This window comes from Nycticebus coucang, chromosome 2 (assembly GCF_027406575.1).
Source record: "Nycticebus coucang isolate mNycCou1 chromosome 2, mNycCou1.pri, whole genome shotgun sequence".
Taxonomy (NCBI): Eukaryota; Metazoa; Chordata; class Mammalia; order Primates; family Lorisidae; genus Nycticebus; species Nycticebus coucang.
In genome coordinates, this window is record NC_069781.1 from 2,593,814 (window position 1) to 2,606,520 (window position 12,707).

At 49.2% G+C, this 12,707-nt stretch overlaps 1 protein-coding gene across 1 annotated transcript in view; it reads left to right on the top strand.

The window, feature by feature from the left end:
- Positions 1-11,498: 11,498 nt before the first annotated feature.
- ADAMTS13 (ADAM metallopeptidase with thrombospondin type 1 motif 13) overlaps positions 11,499-12,707 on the top strand; it is a 28,287-nt gene continuing 27,078 nt past the window's right edge. Inside the window, exons 1-2 of the mRNA XM_053558283.1 lie at positions 11,499-11,615; positions 11,933-11,999. Coding sequence (XP_053414258.1) covers positions 11,499-11,615; positions 11,933-11,999 — 184 coding nt within the window. The remainder of the gene's footprint in view (positions 11,616-11,932; positions 12,000-12,707) is intronic.

Genomic DNA, 12,707 nt, shown 5'->3' on the forward strand with positions numbered 1-12,707 from the left:
AGTCAACATCGGACGAAATCAAGCGGGCGAGGGAAGGGGAGGATCTTGGGGTCCCCCATCCAGGGGACGAGGTGCTGTCTCTGTTCCTGGGCCAGCGCCCGCTCCTAGACCCGGGATCGTTTGCAGGCAGAGCCAAAGCCCATCAGCGCCACTGGGCTTCCCCCACTGCCGGCGCCACTTTTCCTCTCGGGTTTGGCGCGACCTCCGCCCGCGCGGTCCATGACAGCGTCCCCGGCGTCCAGAAAGGTCCTCTTCTGCGCCCCTCAGTGTCCCTGCTGCCTCTGCCTGGCCTACCCCCTCAGTCAAAAGCGTCGCTTCCCGGCCCCAACCTCCACTCTGCCGCCGTAGCCCGGGGGATAGGTTTAAAGTTATATTTGGAACAGTATGTAGCACAGTTAACAAAAGACAACGAGGGGCACGTCAAATATGATAATAATAAATAAAGATGTCTGAGAACAATAGATTTCCCATTTCTTTTCTTTCCTTTTTTTTTTTTTGAGACAGAGCCTCAAGCTGTCACCCTGGGTAGAGTGCCGTGGTTGCAGCCGTCCTTGTTGTTTTGGCGGCCCCGGGCTGGATTGAAACCCGCCAGCTCAGGTGTATGTGGCTGGCGCCTTAGCCACTTGAGCCACAGGCACGGAGCCTTTATATTTCCCGTTTCAAACAACTGAAGTTTTTAACCCTCGTCTCTGTACTGTTCTGTAGTCTACTGGTCCAGCTTGAGTTTGCTGGTTTTTCTTAGGGGGATAAAGCTAGACGTGGGAATGATGTGATCTAGACAATTTGACCACTGTAGGGGTTGCAAGTACATGTCCAGAGGCCAGTCCATTCTCCCTCAAGTTTGTCAGGTCTTTCCCTCTAAGTCCTGAAGATAAGCTGGTTATTGGCTGGAACATATGTAGGTTTCAGGAAGCGGGGAAAGTGACCTCTTCTTACACAATCAGATGGTGGTATAGTGTAGTTCAGAAAGCGTGAGGTGTGTTAGGACAGCGATCAAAGGTCATCTGCTGGAAGCCTTGTAAGTTCCTTGGTTTGGGTGAGTCTGTTATTGGAATGTAGGATCTGGAAGATATATCTCAAAAATTACTCTAGGATAAAGAAGTAAACAGAGGCTCAATATGGCTTTTTTACACTAACCGGGATAAAGTCAGGTGACAGAATGAAATTGTTAAGCAATTATGTATAAATATCTATAAGTTCTGGGTTTCCAGGTTAAGGATTGCACAATGAGAACAATAGTATTTTTTTTTTTGGCAGGGGCAGGGTGTGAACCCGCCACCTCCAGCATATGGGACCGGCACCCTACTCCTTGAGCCACAGGTGCCACCAAAACAATAGTATTTTTTTTTTTTTTAATAGACAAGAGTCTCACTTTATCGCCCTGGGTAGAGTGCTGTGGCATCACAGCTCACAGCAACCTCCAACTCCTGGGCTTAGGTGATTCTCTTGCCTCAGCCTCCCGAGTAGCTGGGACCACAGGCACCCGCCACAACGCCCGGCTATGTTTTTTTTGTTGCGGTTTGGCCAGGGCCAGGTTTGAACCCGCCACCTTTGGTATATGGGGCCAGCGTCCTACCCACTGAGCCACAGGTGCCGCCCAATAGTATTTTTATTTATAGCCTTAGCTCAGTTTTTTTTTTTTTTTGTAGAGACAGAGTCTCACTCTATCACCCTCGGTAGAGTGCCATGGCATCACACAGCTCACAGCAACCTCCAGCTCCTGGGCTTAAGCGATTCTCTTGCCTCAGCCTCCAGAGTAGCTGGGACTACAGGCGCCCGCCACAACGCCCGGCTATTTTTTGGTTGCAGTTCAGCCGGGGCCGGGCTTGAACCCGCCACCCTCGGTATATGGGGCCGGCGCCCTACCGACTAAGCCACAGGTGCCGCCCCGCCTTAGCTCAGTTTTAAAGATAATATTTAGTTTTAAGAGTCTCTAGAGAACTGATCTGAAGTTCCGGGTAATTCAAGTGAATATTTCTGATAATGAGTTAAGTATGGGGCCACTTGTGAGGCCATGTTGTAGCCACACCACTTATTGAGAAATTTTTATTTAGGTTCTAACTTTTCCTGAGGTATCTGTATAGACACAGCAGATACTGTTTAAAACTGTACAGATTTCTTCCAGAGAAGCCAACAGGAGAAGTTTGTTGAGTCTTAAGGCTTTTGTTGTTTTTAAATCAGTCTTAGAGTCAGAGACAAATCTCTAACTATGCTTTTTTTGGTATATAGTCTGCAGATTGCGACAAGTATTTGTAATGTTCTAGGGCAGTCAGGTTCGGGGCCTGTGGCTCAGCGGCTAGAGCGCCAGCCACATACACTGAAGCTGGCGGGTTCGAATCCAGCCTGGGCCTGCCAAGCAATGACAACTGCAACAGAAAAATATCTGGGTATTGTGGTGGGCGCCTGTAGTCCCAGCTACTTGGGAGGCTGAGGCAAGACAATTGCTTAAGCCCAAGAATTGGAGGTTGCTATGAGCTGTGATGTCACAGCATTCTACCCAGGGTGATAGCTTGAGGCTCTGTCTCAAAAAAAAACAAAAAACCTAATATGTGCTTCCAACAGAGATAGGATATTTGCTTAAAAAAAAATAAAGACCTAATAGGTGGCTTGGTGCCTATAGCACAGTGGTTATGACACCGGCCACATACACCAGGCTGGCAGGTTTGGACCCAGCCCAGGCCAGCTAAGCAACAATTACAACTGCAACAGAAAAACAGCCAGGCATTGTAGCGGGCGCCTGTAGTCTCAGCTACTTGGGAGGCTGAGGCAAGAGAAACGCTTAAGACTTGGAGGTTGCTGTGAGCTGTGACGCCACAGTACTCTACCGAGGGCAACATAATGAGACTCTGTCTCAAAAAAAAAAAAAAAACACAAACCTAATATGTTATCTCAGGGCTAAGAAGTAGGAAAAAAAATAAATCAGAGGAAATCTGACTACTGTATGTAATTTTATATTTTGGGGGCAGTCTTTTAGTCCTGTCAACAGATCAATTTAGTTAAACAGCTATGTCTCATTTTATGAGCTGGCATTGTAGACAGGCTAGAATTTAATATAGGTGGGCTATAGTTTTTTATTTTTGAATCATATTTTTCTCTAATTTCCCATTTTACTCAAAACAAATTATAGTAGAATCAATTTAATTGTCAAAATAAACTGTACTTTCAGTATACTGGGTCTGTTATTTGCATAAAATGCAAATAAGAATAAGAATAAGACTAATAAGAATAATTATTAGTCATCTAGGTTTTTTTTTTTAATTGGCTTTACTGGAACCTTTTATAAGGAATCTCAGGTTAGATTTGAAAGCCTCTCATGAGCCCAGGTGAACTGTGCTATTAGATACCTGTATGCACTGGGTAAATTCTCTCAAGGTCCCAAAGTAAATTGAGATTCCTGGATCTGTCAGAAAGTGGCATTTTATTGGCTCGGTGCCTGTGGCTCAAGCGGCTAAGGCGCCAGACACATAATCCTGAGCTGGCGGTTTCGAATCCAGCCCGGGCCTGCCAAACAACAATGATGGCTGCAACCAAAAAATAGCCAGGCATTGTGGCGGGTGCCTGTGGTCCCAGCTACTTGGGAGGCAGAGGCAGGAGAATCGCTTGAGCCCAGGAGTTGGAGGTTGCTGTGAGCTGTGAGGAAAAAAAAAAAAAAGTGGCATTTTTTAGTCACTGCAGATGAGGAAATGTTAGTGATGAGGTATTTGGCTAGTTTTTTCAATGAGCTTTTTATTGGCCTTATTAAGTCAACCTTAAGTTCTTCTTTTTTTTTTTTTTGAAACAGAGTCTCACTTGTCACCCTCAATAGAGTACCATGGCATCATAACTCAGAGCAATCTCAAATTCCTGGACTCAAGTAATTCTCTTGCCTCAGCCTCCTGAGTAGCTGGGACTACAGGCACCTGCCACAACGCCCAGCTATTGTTTTTTTTTGGTTTGTTTGTTTGTTTTTTTAGAGACAGAGTTTCACTTTATGGCCCTCGGTAGAGTGCCGTGGCCTCACACACCTCACAGCAACCTCCAACTCCTGGGCTTAAGCGATTCTCTTGCCTCAGCCTCCCAAGTAGCTGGGACTACAGGCGCCCGCCACAATGCCCGGCTATTTTTTGGTTGCAGTTTGGCCGGGGCTGGGTTTGAACCCGTCACCCTCGTATATGGGGCCAGCGCCTTACCGACTGAGCCACAGGCGCCGCCCTGTTTTTTTTTTTGTCTTTAGAGATAAGGTCTCCCTCTGACTCAGGCTGCTCTCAAACTCCTGAGTTCAGGAGATACACCCACCTTGGTCTCCCAGAGTACTAGGACTTACAGGCATGAGCCACTGTGTCCCACCCCAACATTAAATTCTTAACATAGTCTGGACACCTCGGAAAATGGGACTTTTTCTTTTTTTAAAAGACAATTAATTAGTGTTCTTTTGAATTTTTTTTTTTGAGACAGTCTCAAGCTGTTACCCTGGGTAGAGTGCTGTGGCATCACAGCTCACAGCAACCTCCAACTCTTGGGTTTAAGCGATTCTCTTGCCTCAGCCTCCCAAGTAGCTGAGACTACAGGCACCCACCACAATGCCCAGCTATTTTTTTGTTTGTAGTTGTCATTGTTGTTTGGCAGGCACTGGGCTGATTCGAACCCACCAGCTCTGGTGTATGTGGCTGGCACCCTAGCTGCTTGAGCTACAGGTGCCAAGCCTCTTTTGAATATTTTGACTATGAAATATTACAGGCACATGACATACACAGACACCTTAATATAATTAATATTAAATAATAATATATTTATTAAATAATAATATATTGATTATATTAACTTTTATTTTAAACAATAATCAGCATATCTCAGTGACTTATTATAACATTTTAATTTAAAAGTTAATTTTCTAAATCAATCTACCTAAACTACTCAAGATTGGTATCTTTAGGGTGGAAGCTAAATTTACAAAACAGGACTGGGCATGGTAGCTCATGCCTGTGGTCCTAACACTCTGGGAGGCTGAGGAGGATGGATTGCCTGAGCTCAAGAGTTTGAGACCAGTCTGAGCAAGTGAGACCCTGTCTCTACTAAAAATAGAAAAACTAGTCAGGCATGGTGGCAGGCACCTGTAGTCCCAGCTACTTGAGAGACTGAGGCAGGAGGATCTCTTGAGCCCAGGAGTTTGAGGTTGCTGTGAGCTATGATGCCACTGCACTCTACCCAGGTCAATAGAGTGAGACATTGTCTCAAATAAATAAATAAATAAATACATTTACAAAACAGTAAGAATGGGATGATGATGAAGGTCAGGCAGGATCTAAACCGACCAGATCCGCTGTGTCATGTCCGTCCTAGCCTGCCTGACTCCATCTTTTTTTTTTTAGAGACAGAGTCTCACTTTGTCACCCTCTGTAGAGTGTGGTGGCGTCACAGCTCACAGCAACCTCCAGCTCCTGGGCTTAGCCAATTCTCTTGCCTCAGCCTCCCGAGTAGCTGGGACTACAGGTGCCCGCCACAATGCCCGGCTATTTTTTTTGTTGTTGTTGCAGTTTGGTCAGGGCCGGGTTTGAACCCGCCACCCTTGGTATATGGGGCCGGCACCCTACTCACTAAGCCACAGGTGCTGCCCCTGACTCCATCTTAGTCTCACTACATGTGTTTTTTTGTTTGTTTGTTTTGTTTTTTGAGACAGAGTCTCACTTTGTGGTCCCCAGTCGAGTGTCATAGAGTCATAGCTCACAGCAACCTCAAACTCTTGGGCTCAAGCAGAGAGAGGACACCCAGGAAGGGTGAAGTCTAGGGGAACAGGTCTTCTCAAGGAGACCCCAAGGATACACCTGCAGAGTCCTCTTCATGGTGACTCAGTTCTTAGGAATTTGTAGACTTTACTTCCCGGACCTGGAAATTTCCACTTCTGTGAAATCTTGTAGTTCTTTGGGGGCTGGAAGAGCATTTCCTGCTTGATTCAAACTGACCAATGAGAAAGGTACCTGTGAGTTGGAACTTTTTGACTGGAGATAAAAAGGGAAAGACCAAGGCAGTTGGGGAGCATGGCCATTTCAAATTCTTTTATACCATTACCTCTACTAGCTAAAGAAAAGCCTTTTTCCTCTTAAATAAGGTGTTTGGCTGCTCTTTCTCTCCATTGGGCCTCATCTTCCTGCAACAAAGTGATTCTCTTGCCTCAGCCTCCCAAGTAGCTGCCACTACAGGTACCCGCCACAATGCCTGGCTATTTTTAGAGATGGAGTCTCGCTCTAGCTCACACTGGTCTCCAAATTGTGAGCATAGGCGATCTGCTCGGTCTCCCAGAGTGCTGGGATTACAGGCTTGAGCCACCTCGCCCAGCTCAACTTTTTTTGATCAACAAATTTCAAGTGTGCCATGGAAGTTTAACTATAGATTCAAGTGCTATGAGATAAAAAAAAAAATGTTGAAAAACACTACCCTAAACCCTCAACCTGTAGGTAATTTTGTTTTCTTTTCTTTCTTTCTTTTTTTTTGTAGAGACAGAGTCTTACTTTACCGCCCTCGGTAGAGTGCCATGATGTCACAGGACTCACAGCAACCTCCAGCTCTTGGACTTCCGCAATTCTCCTGCCTCAGCCTCCCGAGCAGCTGGGACTACAGGCGCCTGCCACAATGCCCGGCTATTTTTTGGTTGCAGTTCAGCCGGGGCTGGGTTTGAACCCACCACCCTCGGTATATGGGGCCTGCACCCTACTCACTGATCCATAGGCACCACCCTGGTAATTTTGTTTTCTTAACCTCAGGGTCAGTTTTAGTTGATAAAGGGCATTTAATTTTGTCTTTCACAATATAACCCCATCCCAAATAAACTCTCTACTTATATTAATTTTACTTCATTTTCTTTCTTTATTACAGGGGCCTGAGGGAAACACAGATAAGCTAATAAGTCAAGTTAATTGTGGACAGCAGTAACAACGAAGATGATACAATGAGATTGTCTGTGCCACTGAACACCAAATAAATAACACTTACTCAGTCCATTTACATTGAACTGAGGGACGGGAGAGGCCAAAACCAGCTGCATTCTGCACAGAGAGACAAGGGTGTGGCATTCTCACTGGCTTTTACTGAAGTCTCAGACATGAGAATGTACAGCACGGGGGAAAGATTCAGAGAGAGAGTAAAGGTTAAAAAACAAGGAGTTTATCTTTAGCTGCAGGATTGGACTCCCCTAACACATTCCGTTTACTGCACTTCCGTCTATTTTATCACTGCTATTATATGACTTAGAGCTGGGACAGTACGCTGGACAGGATTGTTTCAGTACTCATGGCCAGCAGTGATGCTTGGATTTTGCCCAGATCCCTCTGTCCCTAGTGCCTAACACTTTTAACCCTATGCTCTATCCTATGCTGTGGTAAAGATTGACTAGGCAGGTGGCACCTGTGGCTCAAAGAGTAGGGCGCTGGTTCCATATGCCAGAGGTGGCGGGTTCAAACCCAGCCCTGGCCAAAAATCACAAAAAAAAAAAAAAAAGATTGACTAGGCATTAGGTTACCAGACAAAATGCAGGATGCTCAGTTAACAGGAGTTTCAAATAAGGAACGTTTGCAATGTTTGAGACGTATTTATAATAACAAAATATTTATTGTTTACCTGAAATTCAAATTTAACAGGATGTCCCCTTTTTTTTTTTTTTCTGTTTTTGAGACACTGTCTCACTCTATTGCCCAGGCCAGAGTCCTGTAGAGTCATCATAGGTCACGGCTACCTCTAACTCCTGGGCTCACACAATCCTGCGGCCTCAGCCTCCTGAGTGCTGGGACTATAGATGCCCGCCACAACACTCGGCTAATTTTTCTATTTTTAGTAGAGATTGGGGGTCTCACTCTTGCTCAGGCTGATCTTGAACTCCTAAGCTCAAGCAATCCTCCTGCCTGGGCCCCAGAGTGGGGGGACTATAATGGTGAGCCACTGCACCTGGCCTGAGTGTCCTGATTTTTATTTTCTAAATGTGGCAAACTTAAACAAGAAGCTGCTTAGAAAGTGTCTTGAGGGAGGCCTCTTTGAGGAGATGATATTTGAGCTAAAATTTCAATGGGAGGACCGAAGAGAACCACAAAGTGTTTGATGTATCTGAGGAATGGAAAGAAGGTTGGTGAGACTAAAACCCCGTAAGTAGGAGAAGGATAGGTGTCGGATCACAGGATACAGAGACTTGTAGGCTGCAGGAAGTAATTTGAACATTTCTTTTTCTTTTTTCTTTTCTTTTTTTTTTTTGAGACAGAGTTTCACTATGTTGCCCTCAGTAAAGGGCTGTGGCGTCACAGCTCACAGCAACCTCCAACTCTTGGGCTTAAGCGATTCTCTTGCCTCAGCCTCCAAAGTAGCTAGGACTACAGGTTCCTGCCATAACGCCCGGCTATTTTTTGTTGCTGTTGATTAGGTGGCCTGGGCCGGGCTCCAACCTGCCAGCTTCAGTGTATGTGGCTGGCACTACAACCTCTGTACTACCGGCGCCGAGCCAAATTTGGACATTTCTTTCCAGGGGCCAAAGGAAGCCATTTTCTTCTTTTTTTAGAGATGGGGTCTCGGGGCAACTCCTGTGGCTCAAAGAGTAGGGCTCTGGCCCCATATACCGGAGGTGGTGGGTTCAAACCCAGCTCCGGCAAAAAAAAAGAGATGGGGTCTCGCTCTACTGATCGGCATGGGAGTTTTGACCTGTTTCGTTTCTGACCTGGGCTAGTTCACCCCTCCTTAGGCAACCTGGTGGCCCCCCTCTCCTAGGAGGTCACCATACTGATGCCAAATTTAATGCAGACACCCGATCAGGATAGCGCACTACAGTCCAGAACTCCTGGACTCAAGCCATCCTCCTGTCTCAGCCTCCCAAGTAGCTGGGACTACAGGCATGCGCCACCATGTCTGGCAAGGATGCCATTATTTATTTTATTTTATTTTTTCAATATATAGTTTTTCGAGATAGAGTCTCAGGCTACCACCCTGGGTGGAGTGCTGTGGCATCATAGCTCACAGCAACCTCCAACTCTTGGGCTTGAGTGATTCTCTTGCCTCAGCCTCCTGAGTAGCTGGGACTACAGGAGCCTGGCACAGCACCTGGCTATTTTTTGGACATTGTTGTTTTGGTAGACCCGGGCTGGATTCAAACCCACCACCTCCGGTATATGTGGCTGGTGCCCTAGCTGCCCAAGGATGCCATTTTTTAAAAGCAACTGGACAGAGTTTATTGATGGAAAGATTGATACAAATACTGATAAGCAAAAGAGGGGGAAACAGAACCTCTGGCAGTGGAGGTGGGGAAGTGGGAAGCCCCCAGGAAGCCATTGCTTTAAAGCTGGGAGTGCTCTAATCTGATTTGTGTTTTTAAAAGATGACTGCAGCTTGTTCATGAGAATTGAGATGAGCAGGAGGTGAGAGAGAAGACAGGAGGCCACATTGGAGACTGTTATCATGCCCAGACCAGTGACAATGCAGCTTAGATCAGGGCAATGTGTCAGGCTGTGGCTCTGGGAGGCAGTCACAGAGAGAGTTAGAAGTGTGAAACATTTCTGTGAGTCCATGACAATGATTCCCCTCCTAGTCTGGAGGCTGGAGGATGGCAAGGAGAGGCTTCAGACCACGATGCTGACCTGAAAGAAGAGTGGGAAGGAAGCCAGGTGGGCAGGACAGCCGCAGCCTGCACTGCAGGTCCTAATCGGTTTTGGAGAACCCAACCCATGGGGAGTTCTGGGACAAAGACTGCCCATTAGAAGGATATTCCATTGGAGGAAGTGTCCAGGTCCTAGTGTCCCCTCTGTGGCTGACTAGTGGCTGCCAGAGAAGAGTGGTCTTGGCCTGAAGGTGGCAGGGGAGTGCCAGAGGCTGTCTGCTACCCCTCAGCTTTAGGCAGGTGCCTTGTTGAGGGAGACCTGAGCCACCCACACTCTAGCCTATCCGTGAAGAGATACAGCAGGTGGCTCTGATGAGTGGGAAGCAGGCAGAGTTGACAGGAAATAACGGAGAGGAGGCAAGGTTGGCTCTCAGAATTTTGGTCTGAGCAATGGGATGTGGCCATTTACCATCTCAGGGAATGGCTAGGGAGAACAAGTGAGGTGTGAGCTGGAACCAGGGGTTCCTTTCCAGACTCTCCGGTCACCTGGTTCACCAATCACCAAGGGAGATATCAAATCAGCAGCTGGATCTGCGATTCTCAATCTAGGGGCTGTCAGTGCTGGAGATACACTTCGGGACTCCTCAATAAGCAGTTAGGACTGAGCCTGGGGTATTTCCCCCAGGGAGAGTACGTAAACAGAGAGAGGGAAGGGCTGAGCCCAGGGCCAGGGGCAGGGGCAGGGGCAGGGGCTGAGGGCTTTGCGGGGAGGAGCAGCCAGGAGGGAGGAGAGTGGGTAGAGGGTCAGGAGTTGGGGGCATCAGAAAGCTGGGGGTGGGTGAGGGTGGGCCTGAGGATAAACCATGTCAATGGTTGAGAAAGGTGAGGACAGAGAGATGGGGGCTGGATGTGGCACTGAGGTCACTGGACACACTGAACAGTACCAGTGAAATGTGGCAATGGGGCGCCACTGGAAACATTTTCAAGTTTGTCCTTAAAGAAGGGGGCTGCCCACTCAGGCCGAGAGTGGGCTGCTGGTTCTCCTGGAGAGGCACCACAGCTGTGTGTGCCGACCTCCCTCTCTGAGGCCCCCTGACCTTCCTGTGCTGTGTCCCACCCAGCGCCCCCGCCCAGCACCCCCACCCAGCCTGTGAGCCTTCATCCCAGAACACATCCTACAACTTGCTCACCTGGTGTGTTTGCGTGGGGCACTTTTCCCTAGAATACTGCTTCAGGAGGCAGCTGCTGCCTGCTGGGGCTCAGCAAACACCTATGGGCTGCGGGGGACCCTGGGGGAGGGGCAGAGAGGGGAGCAAAGACTCAGAGGAGGTGGGGGCAGAGGGGTGTCCTCCCTGAGACAAGAGAGGAGGGCGAACCCCCTCCTAGTCTTCACCTGAGCGGGCTGGGGCAGCTGTGAGGGTATGAGGGTGGTTTGGAACCAGTGGACCAGAACTGCCCAGGAGGTGCAGCGCTGGGGTGGTTTGTGAAGATGAATTCTGAGACCTGTGCCACCCCTCACCTGGTGGAGGCACAGACTAGAAGGGTAGCTTAGCTAGAACTCTGATGTCTCCAGCTTGGCCACTCCTTGGGAAGACAGGGACACAGAGGCCCTCCAAAGAGCCAGGGAGTCTCAGCGTGCCTTACCCCACGGCCCCACATCTCCAGATGCCCCATAAAGGGCTCCCTCCTCCTCCGGACTGGGTTGCTTGGCCAGGAGTCCAGGTGTGCACAGCTGTAGGCCTCTTTGGGATGCAGAACCAGGTCAGTGGTGCTCTGAACTGGGGTCCATCACAGAGCAGGGCCCAGGAGCTATAGGCCAGACCCCCATACTCCCTGCTTTGGGAGGCTCCCAGCAGTAAACATGCCTGGTCGCCCCGCCCAGCAAGCAGAGTGTCACATTCCAGCGAGCTCCAGGCTTCGGCCCCTCTTGCTCAGCAAGCTGGATCTCCGCAGGATGTGTAGGCTTCACCCCTGGGTGAGGTGCTGGCCCCTCTGTGTGGCCAGCATGGTGGGGGTCCTCACCTGTGCCTTCCTTCTCCTGGGTAGCTGGGGGCTCCCAGGTGTCTGGCAGGTGGGCTCCTTGACAGCAGTAGTGGCATTCCTGTGCCTCTGGTGCTGAGGGTGGGTCCTGGGGTGGGGTGGAGGACAGCCCTGGGGCAGTTTGGCTGCTCTTTCAGCGGACCACATCAGAGGAATCTGGGCTTGGGGTCTGGGGTGAAGGGTGCTCGCTGAGGGGGGAGCTGGTTTCTCAGAGCCATTCGGACACTAGTTTGTGCCAGCCCTGCATGGGCTGCTCCTCTCTGCCTCCCCCTGCTCGCTGGGGTGAGGGCAGCCTCTCTGCCTTCCTCCCGCCTCCTTGCTCCCCATCCACCTCTTTTTGTCTTGCAGAGTTTTCTTCAGGCGTTGGAGCCAGAGGAGGCGTCCTCCTACTTTGGCCCTGACACTACCTTCAAAGGTACTTGGCCAGGTATCTGCTCAGCCGGGGGAGTTTTGGGACTTTCCAAGGCTTCTCAACATTGATCCTGTGGTCTGGGGCTTTTGGTGGACCTGGCAATGAGGAGATCAGAGAAGCTGCTGTCGCTCCTGTTAATTAACTCCCTTACTTCCTGCCAAGTTGATAAGGCTCTTCCGGTGTGCTGGCCCAGCTGGGTTCTGGCCCTGGATTTTGTTAAACATCTCAAGGGAACAGCCACTCACTGGCTGCCCCTCCTGCCCTGTGACCTCTGTCAGGCTGGCTGATCTCCAGGCACTCTGTGGCTTCTGGCCATGGCTATAAATATTTATTCCTTCTGTGGGAAAGAGGATAGGCCCTGGGTCCGGCACTCTCCAAAGCTAGTGGGTTTCGCTATAATGGAGACTGTCCCTGTGGTTTGCCAGCCTTGTCTGTGGACTTCTCCAGAAGGCCAGGCCTTCTTCCTTCCCCAGCAGGGCTGTTAGTGACTTTGATCAAGAGGCTGATGGGGGCCAGAGGCAGCCAGCTAGTGGTCTGGGGAAGAGAATCAGAGGATGTAGCATTTGCACCCAACCCTCTGCCATTGCCAGACATGCACACTGCCAGGAGCCACACTGAGACCATGCTGGGGCAAGGGGCTGGGAACCTGTGCATCTGTGTGTCCCGGGCCCCAGGTCCTTCCAGCTCTGCCCCCCACCCCCCAAAGCCAGG